Source organism: Bos grunniens, chromosome 3, assembly GCF_055505025.1.
Source record: "Bos grunniens cultivar Pamir isolate PY7600 chromosome 3, Bosgru_T2T1.0, whole genome shotgun sequence".
Lineage (NCBI taxonomy): Eukaryota > Metazoa > Chordata > Mammalia > Artiodactyla > Bovidae > Bos > Bos grunniens.
The window spans coordinates 70675172-70687253 of NC_141167.1; the positions used below are offsets into that span (position 1 = coordinate 70675172).

General features: G+C 41.6%; 1 protein-coding gene and 1 pseudogene across 30 annotated transcripts in view; one reads left to right on the forward strand and one right to left on the reverse strand.

The window, feature by feature from the left end:
- EVI5 (ecotropic viral integration site 5) overlaps window positions 1-12082 on the reverse strand; it is a 250020-nt gene that overhangs the window by 227650 nt on the left and 10288 nt on the right. For 7 of the 30 annotated variants that reach the window (XM_086391191.1, XM_086391185.1, XM_086391187.1 and 4 more), the window contains exon 1: window positions 11527-12060. The exons of 13 other annotated variants lie outside the window; for them this stretch is intronic. In XM_086391191.1, the coding sequence (XP_086247317.1) occupies window positions 11527-11622 (96 nt within the window). In that variant the 5' untranslated portion in view covers window positions 11623-12060. Of the gene's footprint in view, window positions 1-11526; window positions 12076-12082 lie in introns of those variants that run through there. 10 more of the 30 variants (XM_086391192.1, XM_086391180.1, XM_086391188.1 and 7 more) reach the window with 6 other exon arrangements.
- LOC147375811 (small ribosomal subunit protein bS22, mitochondrial pseudogene) lies at window positions 4152-4992 on the forward strand (annotated as a pseudogene).

The window sequence follows — 12082 nt, forward strand, 5'->3', positions numbered from 1 at the left end:
GCAGTTATGTGTTCATAACAGTTATATTCATAATAGCCTAAAGGGAGAATGAATGAACAAACTGTGTTATAATTATATAATGTATCGTGCTGAGCTGTCCTTAGTTGCCCAGTATATCTGACTCTTTGCGACCCCACTGACTGTAGCCCACCAAGTTTTTCTGTCCACTGGGATTCTCCTAGCAAGAATATTGGAGTGGGATGCCATGCCCTCCTCCAGGGGATCTTCCTGACCCAGAAATTGAACTGGGGTCTCCTGCATTTCAGGCGGATTCTTTACCAGCAGAGATACCAGGGAAGCCCGTATAATGTTTTACTACACATCACTATAAAGAACTATTGAAGCAACTATCCTTCAATAAAAAAAAATAAATTAATTTTTTTTAAAAAAAGGAAGATGGCAGATATACCCCAACGAGCAACAGGAAAATAAAAGAACTACTGATAAGAGCAACAGTGGATGAATTTCAAAGACATTACATTGAACTAAAGAAGCCAGCCTGAAAAGAATACACACTTATTCTACTTTTCTATTAGGTGAAGTTCAAGACCTAGAAAAACTAAACTGGTAGTAAAAGCTATCAGAACAGGAATTGATTAAAGGAACTATGCAGGATTATTGGGAAGGCAGAGAGTCACACAAGAGTACATATTTACTGAAACTCATTCACTAGAAAAAATGATACTGATAAACCTATCTGCAAAGCAAGGAGACGCAGATGCAGAGAATGGACTTGTGGACACAGTAGGGGAAGGAGAGAGTAAGACAAACAGAGAGGGACACTGACATCTATACACTACCACGCATAAAACAGACAACCAGTGTGAAGCTGCTCTACAGACACAGGGAGCTCCGCTCCGCACTTGTGATGGCCTAGGAGGTAGAGATGGGAGGGAGGCTCAAGAGAGGGGATATATGTATACTTATAGCTGATTCACACTGCTGTACAACAGAAACACAACACTGTAAAACCATTACACATCAATTTTTTTAAAACTCATTCAGCTTTATAGTTAAGTTCTGAGCATTTTGCTACACATAAATTTCACCTCAAAAATTTCTAAAGCAAACATTAAGATTTAAAACTTTTAAATCAGCATTTTTCCATACAAAAGCCTCATAGCTGTCAGAATAGCCCACCACATCTGGAAGAATGGCCATCACCAAAGTCTACAAATAACAAATACTGGAGAGGGTGTGGAAAAAAGAGAACCCTCCTGTACTGTAGGTGGAAATGTAAATTGGTGCAGCCACTATGGAAACAGTATGGATGTTCCTTAAAAAAACTAAAGTAGAGTTACCATGTGATCCAGCAATCCCACTCCTGAGCATATATTCAAACAAGACAAAAATTCTAATTTAAAAAGATACATGCACTCCAATATTTAGAGCAGCGCTACTGAAAATAACCAAGACATGGAAACAACCTAAATGTCCATCAAAAAATGAATGGATAAAGATGTGGTATATATACATGCACACTGGAATATTATTTAGTCACATAAAAAAAGAATAAAATAATGCCATTTGCAGCAACACAGACAGACCTATGGAGATTATGATACCAAGTGAAGTAAATCAGACAGAAAAAAACAAATATCATATGATATCACTTAAATGTGGAATCAAAAAAAAAAAAGAAAAGATACAAATGATCTTATTTACAAAACAGAAATAGACTCACAGACATAGAAAATAAATTTATGGTTACCAAAGCAAAAAGGTGGGGGAAAGGAGGGATAAATAGGAGACTGGGATTAACAGATACATACTACTATACATACAATGAAGACCTACTGTATAGCATAGGGGCCTATATTTAATATCTTATAATAACCTATAAAGAAAAAGAATCTGAAAAAGGATATATGTATAACTGAATCACTTTGCTGTACACCTGAAACACATCATTGAAAATCAATTATACTTCATTTTTTAAAAAGCCTCAAGATTTAAAACAAACCAATCACTAAATCACCCCCCTTCTTTCTTTATCGTCTCACTCAGAAACAAGACTACACCAGAAATTACCCGGCGGTCCAGTAGTTAGGACTTGGCATTCTCAGTGCCACATGCCCAGGTTCGATCACTGGTTAGGAAACTAAGATCCCACAAGCTGAGCAGCGTGACCAAACGCAAAAAAAGTAAAGAAACAAGACTGTAGCCCCTGTGTGTTCCTCTGGTTTATAAATTCCGTGAAAGCAAAGATTCCGTCTATGTAGAATTGATTACAATTACCCCAGCACCCATCTTTATACTTGACACATTCGGGATGCTATATATATGTTATCTTTGCTGATTCTTAATGACTTACTGACAATGTTTATAACTCCATTAAATTTTTAGATCATCTACTGACTCATTTTTCTGATGTGTGTTAAATGTAAACATACCATGCTTGACAACATTTAAAACCTTGTTCATCCAGCAGTGGCAAAGAAGCTTCTCCACATTTTCAAAAAGGCAGCCAAGTTGAGTCTTTAACATTGTGCTCCTCTCTTACATGCATTTCAATTAAATATTTAAAGCCACTACACTTTTCATGAGCTAGGATTCATTCTCAAATTACTTATATCTTCTCACCATCAAATTCTGGCTCAGTCTTCTAAACTATCATGATTTCTAGTATACCCGAATATATTAAATTTTTCTTTCTGTCATGTATCTCATTCAAATATGATATTACACAATTGTTCATTAAAGTGAAACTTTTATCCAATATCTGTTAACATTGTTCTAACAAACTTACTAGCATAATGTACGAGAAAGCTCCATTCATTTTCTAAAATATTTATTTATTTTTGGCTGCATCGGGCCTTTCGTTGCAGCACAAAGCCTCTCTAGTTGTGATACTCGGGGTCAGTAGAAGCGGTGCATGGGCTTAGTTGCCCCATGGCCTGTGGGATCTTAGTTCCCTGACCAGGCATAAAATCCATGCCTCCTGCACTGGAAGATGGATTCTCAACCACTAGACCACCAGGGAAGTCCCTGGATTCATTTTTAACATGGCAAAAGAACTGTACCAAGCCAAATACAGCAACTAATCATTTGAGCATCACTGCTCAAATAATGACCATGGACAAAATGCCCATGGTCATTTCCCCATCAGTGCTTACACTTTCTTGTGAAAAACAAAAAGGGCAATGATCCATAAAAAAACCATTCTGTTCCTATCTCTATCAAGGTTCCTTTCAAGAACACAGGAGCCAGCAGTGCTTTAAAGATAGAGCCCTAATCATAAATTCATAAGACACTGATTACCAAAACCTACAATGAAGACCCAGATTAATAGCCAGTTTAACCAGCTTTAGGGAACATTTTTCAAAGTACAACTGTGAGGGTTGGATTAGTACAAAGTACAATAAACAAGCACTAAAGCCACATTGTCTTTGGCTACTTAATAAACTACAAACAGCACAGGCAGGGAACCCTCTCATGAAGCACAGAGACAGTACTCTTGAGACAGACTCTTCAGAGTCCCTTGGACAGCAAAGAGCTCAAACCAGTCAATCCTAAAGGAAATTAACCCTGAAAATTCACTGGAAGGATTGATGCTGAAGGTCCAATACTCTGGCCACCTGACGAGAACAGCTGATTCATTGGAAAAGACCTTGATGCTGAGAAAGATTGAGGGCAGGAGGAGAAGGGGGCGACAGAGGATGAGACTGGTTGGATGTCATCATGGACTCAATGGATATGAGTCTGAGCAAACTCCAGGAGATGGTGAAGGACAGGGAAGCCTGGTGTGCTGCAGTCCTGGTGTGCTGGGGTTGCAAAGAGTCGGATACAACTGAGTGACTGAACAAGAGCAACAACAGCAAAAAAAGACACTGAAACCCAGAAACATGGGTACAACTGAAGGGTAAACAAATAAAATTTTATAAATTTAGCCTAACAGAAAGCAAGTTACATTGAGAATATTTTCATATCATGAACTCTATTTCAAAAAGCTTTTGGAAACCTACTTAGTGTTTTAAAGAAAAAAAAGAGTGCAAAGCATAACAAAGTTGTTAAAGGAGTAACAGAGAGGTTTTAATGGGTAGTTCTAATTAATTTACCAGTTTAAGTTAACTATCAAGATTTCAACAACTTTAGCAATTTATCAATTTTTTCTGGTACAAAACCTTGTGTTTCAAAACAAAAAATTCTGGATGGTGGAATGGTCAGTCTCCTGGCCACATCTGGGGAGGGTCAGCGTGAGGCCACAGCCTGTGGGTTCCAGGAACAGCCGAGGCACCCACACCACCTGCAATGCACTGTGGGTGCCTCAGGGTGAAGCTGAGGCTCAGGAAGGCCCTGCTGAGCACCTGAGGCTGCTGCCACACACAGACCATGTTCTGGCACACCTGACTCCCAGCTGCTTGGGGATGTACCCCGGGGCAGGCTGCAGTGGGCCCTGGCCTGTCTCAGAGGTGCTGGGCAGGCAAGACTGCCAGTCTCACTACAGCACGCCACCAACAGGCCCACATGGGGTTGCCTCCCTTCCTGGCCGGCAGGTCCACCCGGAGTTTGAGGAGATGCTGGTCCCCAGGAAGGTTTCCATCAGCCCCTGGAGAACTGGCTAACCATTTGCTACCTCCTGCCCAGACTGGATGCTGGGGCCTCAGGGACTGTGTCTCACCAACTCTGAGGGTCTGCCCAGCCAGGTTGGGGAAGGGGTTAGGCAGGAGGGGGTAAGGAGGTCTGAGATGCACTGCAAAGATGTGCTCAAGATCTGCCAGCATCATCTCAAGCACTGCCAGTCGGTCAGGAGGACCTGATTCCTGCAGTGGAAAGTCAGCCTGGAAGCGAAGCAGATCAAGTTCAAGAGAGACCTGAGGCACATCTGGCAGAAGGCAGGCCTGAAGGAAACCCCCCGTAGGCAGGCAGACCTCCAAGACCTACCTAAAGGGTAAAGGAGTCGCCCATCTCTCCCTCATACCTGCTACTGCTGTGACCTGTGTGATAAATATTCAGAGAACTCAGTCAAAAGCAAAAAACAAAAAATTTTAAGTATTACCCCCCATGGCCATAACTAGATTTAAGAATTATTGATTAAAATAACAAAACCACCATGACTTTTTAATAATTTTTATATGTTACAAATATGCAAGATTATTTGTTGATTCACTATCTGATGTTTACTGCACATATGGATTTCCAGACCCAGTGCAGAGATCCACAGCCAACTCCATTTCTCCAGTCATTCATCTCTTCTAAGTGAGTTCCTGGCAAGAATACACAGAAGAACTGTACAAAAAAGATCTTCATGACTAAGATAATCATGATGGTATGATCACTCACCTACAGCCAGACATCCTGGAATATGAAGTCAAGTGGGCCTTAGAAAGCATCACTATGAACAAAGCTAGTGGAGGTGATGGAATTCCAGTTGAGCTATTTCAAATCCTGAAAGATGATGCTGTGAAAGTGCTGCACTCAATATGCCAGCACATTTGGAAAACTCAGCAGTGGCCATAGGACTGGAAAAGGTCAGTTTTCATTCCAATCCCAAAGAAAGGCAATGCCAAAGAATGCTCAAACTACCCCATAATTGCACTCACCTCACACACTAGTAAACTAATGTTCAAAATTCTCCAAGCCAGGCTTCAGCAATACGTGAACCGTGAACTTCCTGATGTTCAAGCTGGTTTTAGAAAAGGCAGAGGAACCAGAGATCAAATTGCCAACATCCGCTGGATCATGGAAAAAGCAAGAGTTCCAGAAAAACATCTATTTCTGCTTTATTGACTATGCCAAAGCCTTTGACTGTGTGGATCACAATAAACTGTGGAAAATTCTGAAAGAGATGGGAATACCAGACCATCTGACCTGCCTCTTGAGAAACGTATATGCAGGTCAGGAAGCAACAGTTAGAACTGGACATGGAACAACAGATTGTTTCCAAATAGGAAAAGGAGTACATCAAGGCTGTATACTGTCACCCTGCTTATTTAACTTCTATGCAGAGTGCATAATGAGAAACACTGGGCTGGAAGAAGCACAAGCTGGAATCAAGATTGCCGGGAGAAATATCAATAACCTCAGATATGCAGATGACACCACCCTTATGGCAGAAAGTGAAGAGGAACTAAAAAGCCTCTTGATAAAAGTGAAAGATGAGAGTGAAAAAGCTGGCTTAAAGCTCAACATTCAGAAAACAAAGATGATGGCATCTGGTCCCATCACTTCATGGGAAATAGGGAAACAGTGGAAACAGTGTCAGATTTTATTTTGGGGGGCTCCAAAATCACTGCAGATGGTGATTGCAGCCATGAAATTAAAAGACGCTTACTCCTTGGAAGGAAAGTAATGACCAATCTAGATAGCATATTGAAAAGCAGAGACATTACTTTGCCAACAAAGGTCCATCTAGTCAAGGCTATGGTTTTTCCTGTGGTCATGTATGGATGTGAGAGCTGGACTGTGAAGAAAGTTGAGCGCCGAAGAATTGATGCTTTTGAACTGTGGGGTTGGAGAAGACTCCTGAGAGTCCCTTGGACTGCAAGGAGATCCAACCAGTCCATTCTAAAGGAGATCAGCTCTGGGTGTTCTTTGGAAGGAATGATGCTAAAGCTGAAACTCCAGTACTTTGGCCACCTCATGCAAAGAGTAGACTCATTGGAAAAGACTCTGATGCTGGGAGGGATTGGGGGCAGGAGGAAAAGGGGACGACAGAGGATGAGATGGCTGGATGGCATCACTGACTCGATGGACGTGAGTCTGAGTGAACTCCAGGAGATGGTGATGGACAGGGAGGCCTGGCGTGCTGTGATTCATGGGGTCACAGAGTCGGACACGACTGAGTGACTGAACTGAACTGAAGTGAGTTCCCCACTACAGAAAGTATCAAATAGCTCACTAAGCTGTCTTATCTTTAAAATCACTTCCAATCCTGAGATTATAAGACTCTGGGACAAAGGATACTTCTCAAAAGAATTTAGGGATTTCTAGAGAAATGACAGTTTGATCCAGTATTCAGATGCTCTCCCTCCTACCATTCTATGTAGATAACAGTAAAGAAACTTTAAAAGCTATAACCCCACAGGTAGGAGACAACAGTGATTGACAGATGGCAACACATTTTTGTATGATGAAAGATGAGGGACTTCCAGGTTAAGATGGCAGATTGATCACACACATCTAATTCTTCTCTCTCCCAGAATCCTAATAGGGCTGCCTTGGTGGCTCGGTGGTAAAGAATGTGTCTGCCAATGCAGAAGACACGGGTTCGACCCCTGGGTTGGGAAGATCCCTCGGAGGAGGAAATGGCAACCCACTCCAGTACTCTTATTTGGGAAATCCTATGAACAGAGGAGCCTGGTGGCTACAGCTCATGGGATTGCAGAAGAGTTAGACAGTACTGTGACTAAACAACAACAAAACTCTAATAAAACAAGAATAAAGAAAACTTTGCTGTTGTTTTTAGGACACTTACCATAAGGATCAAGAGAATGGAACAAAGAACAGCAACACAACCTTGAAAAGTGGAGAGATGGATGAGTGGTAACTGATTGGGTCAAAGACAAGTAGTGTTTGCAAAGACAGCAGTGCACTGACCACCAAGAACAAACCCAGTTTACAGTACAGAATCCTCAAAGGGATCCAGAACTGCCAGAGCAAAGAAGGGGGAGACTGAAGAAGGAAAGATGGGGTGAAAACTGAACAGTTAGAAATCTAGACCTGCATTCCTCTTTCAAGTCACTGAATGATCTAATCTCAATAAGGCAGCAGATTAGAGATTCAGTCTCTAAAAAGGGTAAAACCATACATCATGAAAGATGAAGCCAATTATGTGTCCCTTCACATTATAAGCTCATTAATGGCTCATTACCCAACTCTCCTTTCCTGAGTTCCCAGACCACTGGCAACTAGACCTCTGGCCTCCAAGCAGAAAACTTCCATACTCTCTGGGAAATAGAATCAGGCCAAAAGGAAAGACAGACACTGGAAAGAGGCTCAAACAGCCCACTCAAACCAATGGCTTCAACCCTGACCATACCTTTGAATCACCTGGGCAACTTTAGAAAATACTGGTGCTAATCTATGCAGAGAGAAATCAGAATAGGGGTTGCCTCTGGGCAGGGAGTGGGGTAGATAGAAGAAAGGAATATGAAGGAATTGTCTGGGTTTTTCACTATGCTCTGTACTGTGTGTTAATTACACAGGAGAAGGAAATGGCAACCCACTCCAGTACTCTTGCCTGGAGAATCCCATGGACGGAGGAGCCTGGTAGGCTACAGTCCATAGGGTCGCAAAGAGTTGGACACAATTGAGCAACTTCACTTTCACTTTCATACATAGGAAAACTATCAAACTATACACTTACTCTATATATTTTACTGTGGGCAATCACATCTAAATTTTTAAAAGTACTGCTACATAATGTATTTGGTCTCTCAATCACAAGCAAACAACCAAGGATTACCAGACCTCTGAGGAGGGTCTCTACTGCTGAGATTATACCAAACAGGAAAAAAAGTAACTTGGAGGAAATAAGCTATGTAAGGAAAAAAACAGCTTAAAGAAACTATCTTTAATGTTCTGAGACAGATAAAGAGATATGGCATCTATGAAACAAGAAAAGAGATGAAAAAACAAGTAACAGGTAGAAGACAGGAAGTAGAGGACAAGAAGTCAAACCTCCAGGCCTGCAAAAGTAAGTTGGAGGTCAACACACTGATAGGCCTCATTCAGAGCCCCAGAAAGGCTCAGCCCTTGAGAGTCTCCAAGTACACAGTCAGTGGGGAAGAAGTAAAGGGCTAAAAATCAGGTTAGTGGTTTAAAGTCAGCTAAAGGCTTTCCTGGTGGCTCAGACACTTGCCTGCAATGCAGTAGACCCAGGCTCCATCCCTGAGTCAGGAAGATTCCCTGGAGAAGGGAATGGCTACCCACTCCAGTATTCTTGTCTGGAGAACCCCATGGACAGAGAAGCCTGGCAGGTTACAGTCTATGGGGTCTCAGAGAGTTGGGCACGACTGAGCACACACACAAAGTCTGTATATGGACCTGCAGTTTCCCTTCTCCCCCATTCACGTCCTCTCATAAATATATTCTCTGGAAACACAGACTTGGAGAGACTCCAGACTCAAGAAGAGTGGAGAGAGGCTCAAGGCTGAAAGCCAAGGGATAAAGCAGAAGTATGTATAGTGAATAGCAGCCCCCACCCACAGCCCACTTCCTTTGCCCAGCTCTCAGAACACTGGGAGCCAGGCATATTACCTCCCCCACAGTTTGATTTAAATGTCCCTTTTGCATGCAGCCAAACCAATTTTCATCATAGCAAGATAAAGGCCTTTTCTTGAATTTCTACAACTCCTCCTAGACTCTAAACTCCTTAAAAGCAGGGGCAGCATCTTAATTAGCTTTGTATCCCCAGAGCCTAACACATTCACACTTTATATTAAACACTCTACAAATCTTTAATTTGTCTCAGACCCTGGAGAAAACATGCAAATAGAAAAAGATGAGAAAACCTTGGAAAATTAGAACATACAAGGTGTAATCTGGACTAGGTCTTGAAGGGAGATTAAAAATTTAGGATTTATTAATGAAATGATGTCTGGGATTTGTTTTAAAATAATTTCCGAGCCACTCCCCTCACTCCCAAAATCAGTTGTATTTCTGTATACTGGCCACAAATGCTTTAAAATATCATTTACAATTACATTAAAAATATCAAATACCTACAAATAAATAACAAATGGTATGCAAGACTTTAATACAGAAAACTACAAAACATTAGAGAAATTTTAAAAGACATAAAGAAGTGGAAGAACATATCACGTTCATAAACTGGAAAACTCAGTTTTGTTAAGAACTGAATTCTCTCCAAATTGATAAACAGATTCAATTCCAATCTCCAAAATCTGTATGAATGGACAAGATTCTGAAATTTATATGGAAACATTAAGAGCCAAGAACTGTCCAGACCATCTTAAAGAACAAAATAGGAAAGACCCATATCAAGGCTTATTATAAAGTTACACCAATTAATACAGTGATATTGGTGCAAGGGTAACAAATAGACCAATGAAACAGAACAGTGTTCAGAAACAGATCCACACTCTACGTTCACCTGACTTACAAAAGTGTCACACAGTGCAGAGGGGCAGGGATGATATATATCAGTGAAGAGTGCTGGGTCAAATATATACCCATACGGTAAAAAGTGAATCTTGACCCCTACAATCCACCTACAACTTACTGTAAGTTGTACAACTTAAATGTAAAAAGTAAAAATAAAACTTCTGTATGATCACATGGGTGGAGCAGGCAAAGGCAACCCACTCCAGTATTCTTGCCTGGAAAAATCCCATGGACGAGGAGCCAGATCGGCTAAGGTCCACAGTGTAGCAAAGAGTCGCACACAACTGAAGCAACTGAGCACACATACTTGGTAACATGAGAAATCATCTCCATATTCTTAGGCGAAGCAAAGATTTCTTTAATAGTTCACAAAAAAGAGTAATCAGGAATAAGTTTATTTCATTAAAATTAGCAATTTCCATTCATCAAAAAAAAAAAGGCCATCAAGATTGAAAAGACAAGATACAAAGTGGAAAATGATTAAGTCCAGAAAGGACTCATGGGAAATAGATGTGTATATACATACACACACACACACACACAAACAGAACTCATATTCTGAATAAAGAATTACAAACCAATTTAAAAAATAATAAGACTGAACAGGCACTTCACAAAAGACAACATATAAATGGCCAACAAAAGGTACTCACCACAACCATCAGAAAAATGTAAAATAAAGCTACATAAATATTACTGCACTTCCATCAAAATAGCAAAAATTTTTTAAACTGAGAAGCGTTAGCAAGGATATGAGGTAAATGGAATACCATTCCCTGCTAATTCCCAAAGTAAAACTACTTTGGGAAAATGTTCAACTGGATCTAATGCTAACATTTTATTATTCACATACCTCAGTAATCAACAGTTCCACTCCTGGATATATAACCCAATCCTGCAATGTTGCGTTTCTTGATCTGTAATAATACACTTAGTAAAAAGTCTTTACCTGCATACTCAAGATTGGCACTTTTTAAAAATACGTTATACTACAATAAGTTTTCTAAGATTTCTTTGACACAAATTTCTCAGAGACCTTAAGGCTAGCATTTTAGAATAGGAGCTTCTGGTAAACTGCAGAAACTTTATTAATAACATTTTTGGAAAACAAAACAAAAAAGCTACTAATACATTTCAGTCCAGAACAAAGGTAAAAACTACAAACAGATAACTTCTTGATTTTCATGAAGCACCAGATTGCTTTCACCAATGGAAGAATTCTGTTATTCTACACTGAAACCCACAGCTGAGATATCTCTGCAAGAAACTGCTGCTTTTTGAAACCACTTCTAACATCAACAGATAGGAGTAAAGTGAAGGAACCATTCCAAAAGTTTTGGATAACTCTTCAGTGAAAGGATGCCAACCGAGTTGATCTATGATGCCCAAGACAGAAAGAAAGACACAAAGAAATCACAGCAACTCTAAATCAGACACTACCACCACAATCCAACCTACCGGAAATTCTGTGGTTAATTTGAGGCTTGCCCCTCTAGTCATAAGGTGATTATAGTGATGGCTACAAACGCTCCGAACTGGATCCTTGGGCGTCATTTACCACACCTGGCTCTCCCATCACCTGCCTGGAGACATGGCCTTACGCAGAATCCCCGAGGCCAAGTAAAGACGCCAACTTCGCAAGAGGCGCGGACAGTCTCGCCCCATCTGGTCACCCAGAGGGAACAGACTCCTGGCCTCGAGGGCGGGGGTGAAGAGTCAGTATGCCCCCACAGGATATCGAGGAAGCGCCCCCGAAGCAGCCTCGTCCCTTCACCTCCCTGGGAATCTACTGGGAGTTCCGCTGGCGAGTTTCTTCCGCAGCAACCGCGGTGGGGAGGGTCCCGATGGCCACAGGGAACTTAGGCCCCAGTAGGGCCGGAGGCGCCCGCCCCGCTCGCGCCGCAAGTTTAGTGGCGGCCCCGACTCGCCGCGCCTCGGCCCGGCTGTGCGTCCCGCGGAACTCGGGCTCGCGGCCCGCCCGGCCTCCCGGCCCGCCCGGCCTGGCGCGGCGCCC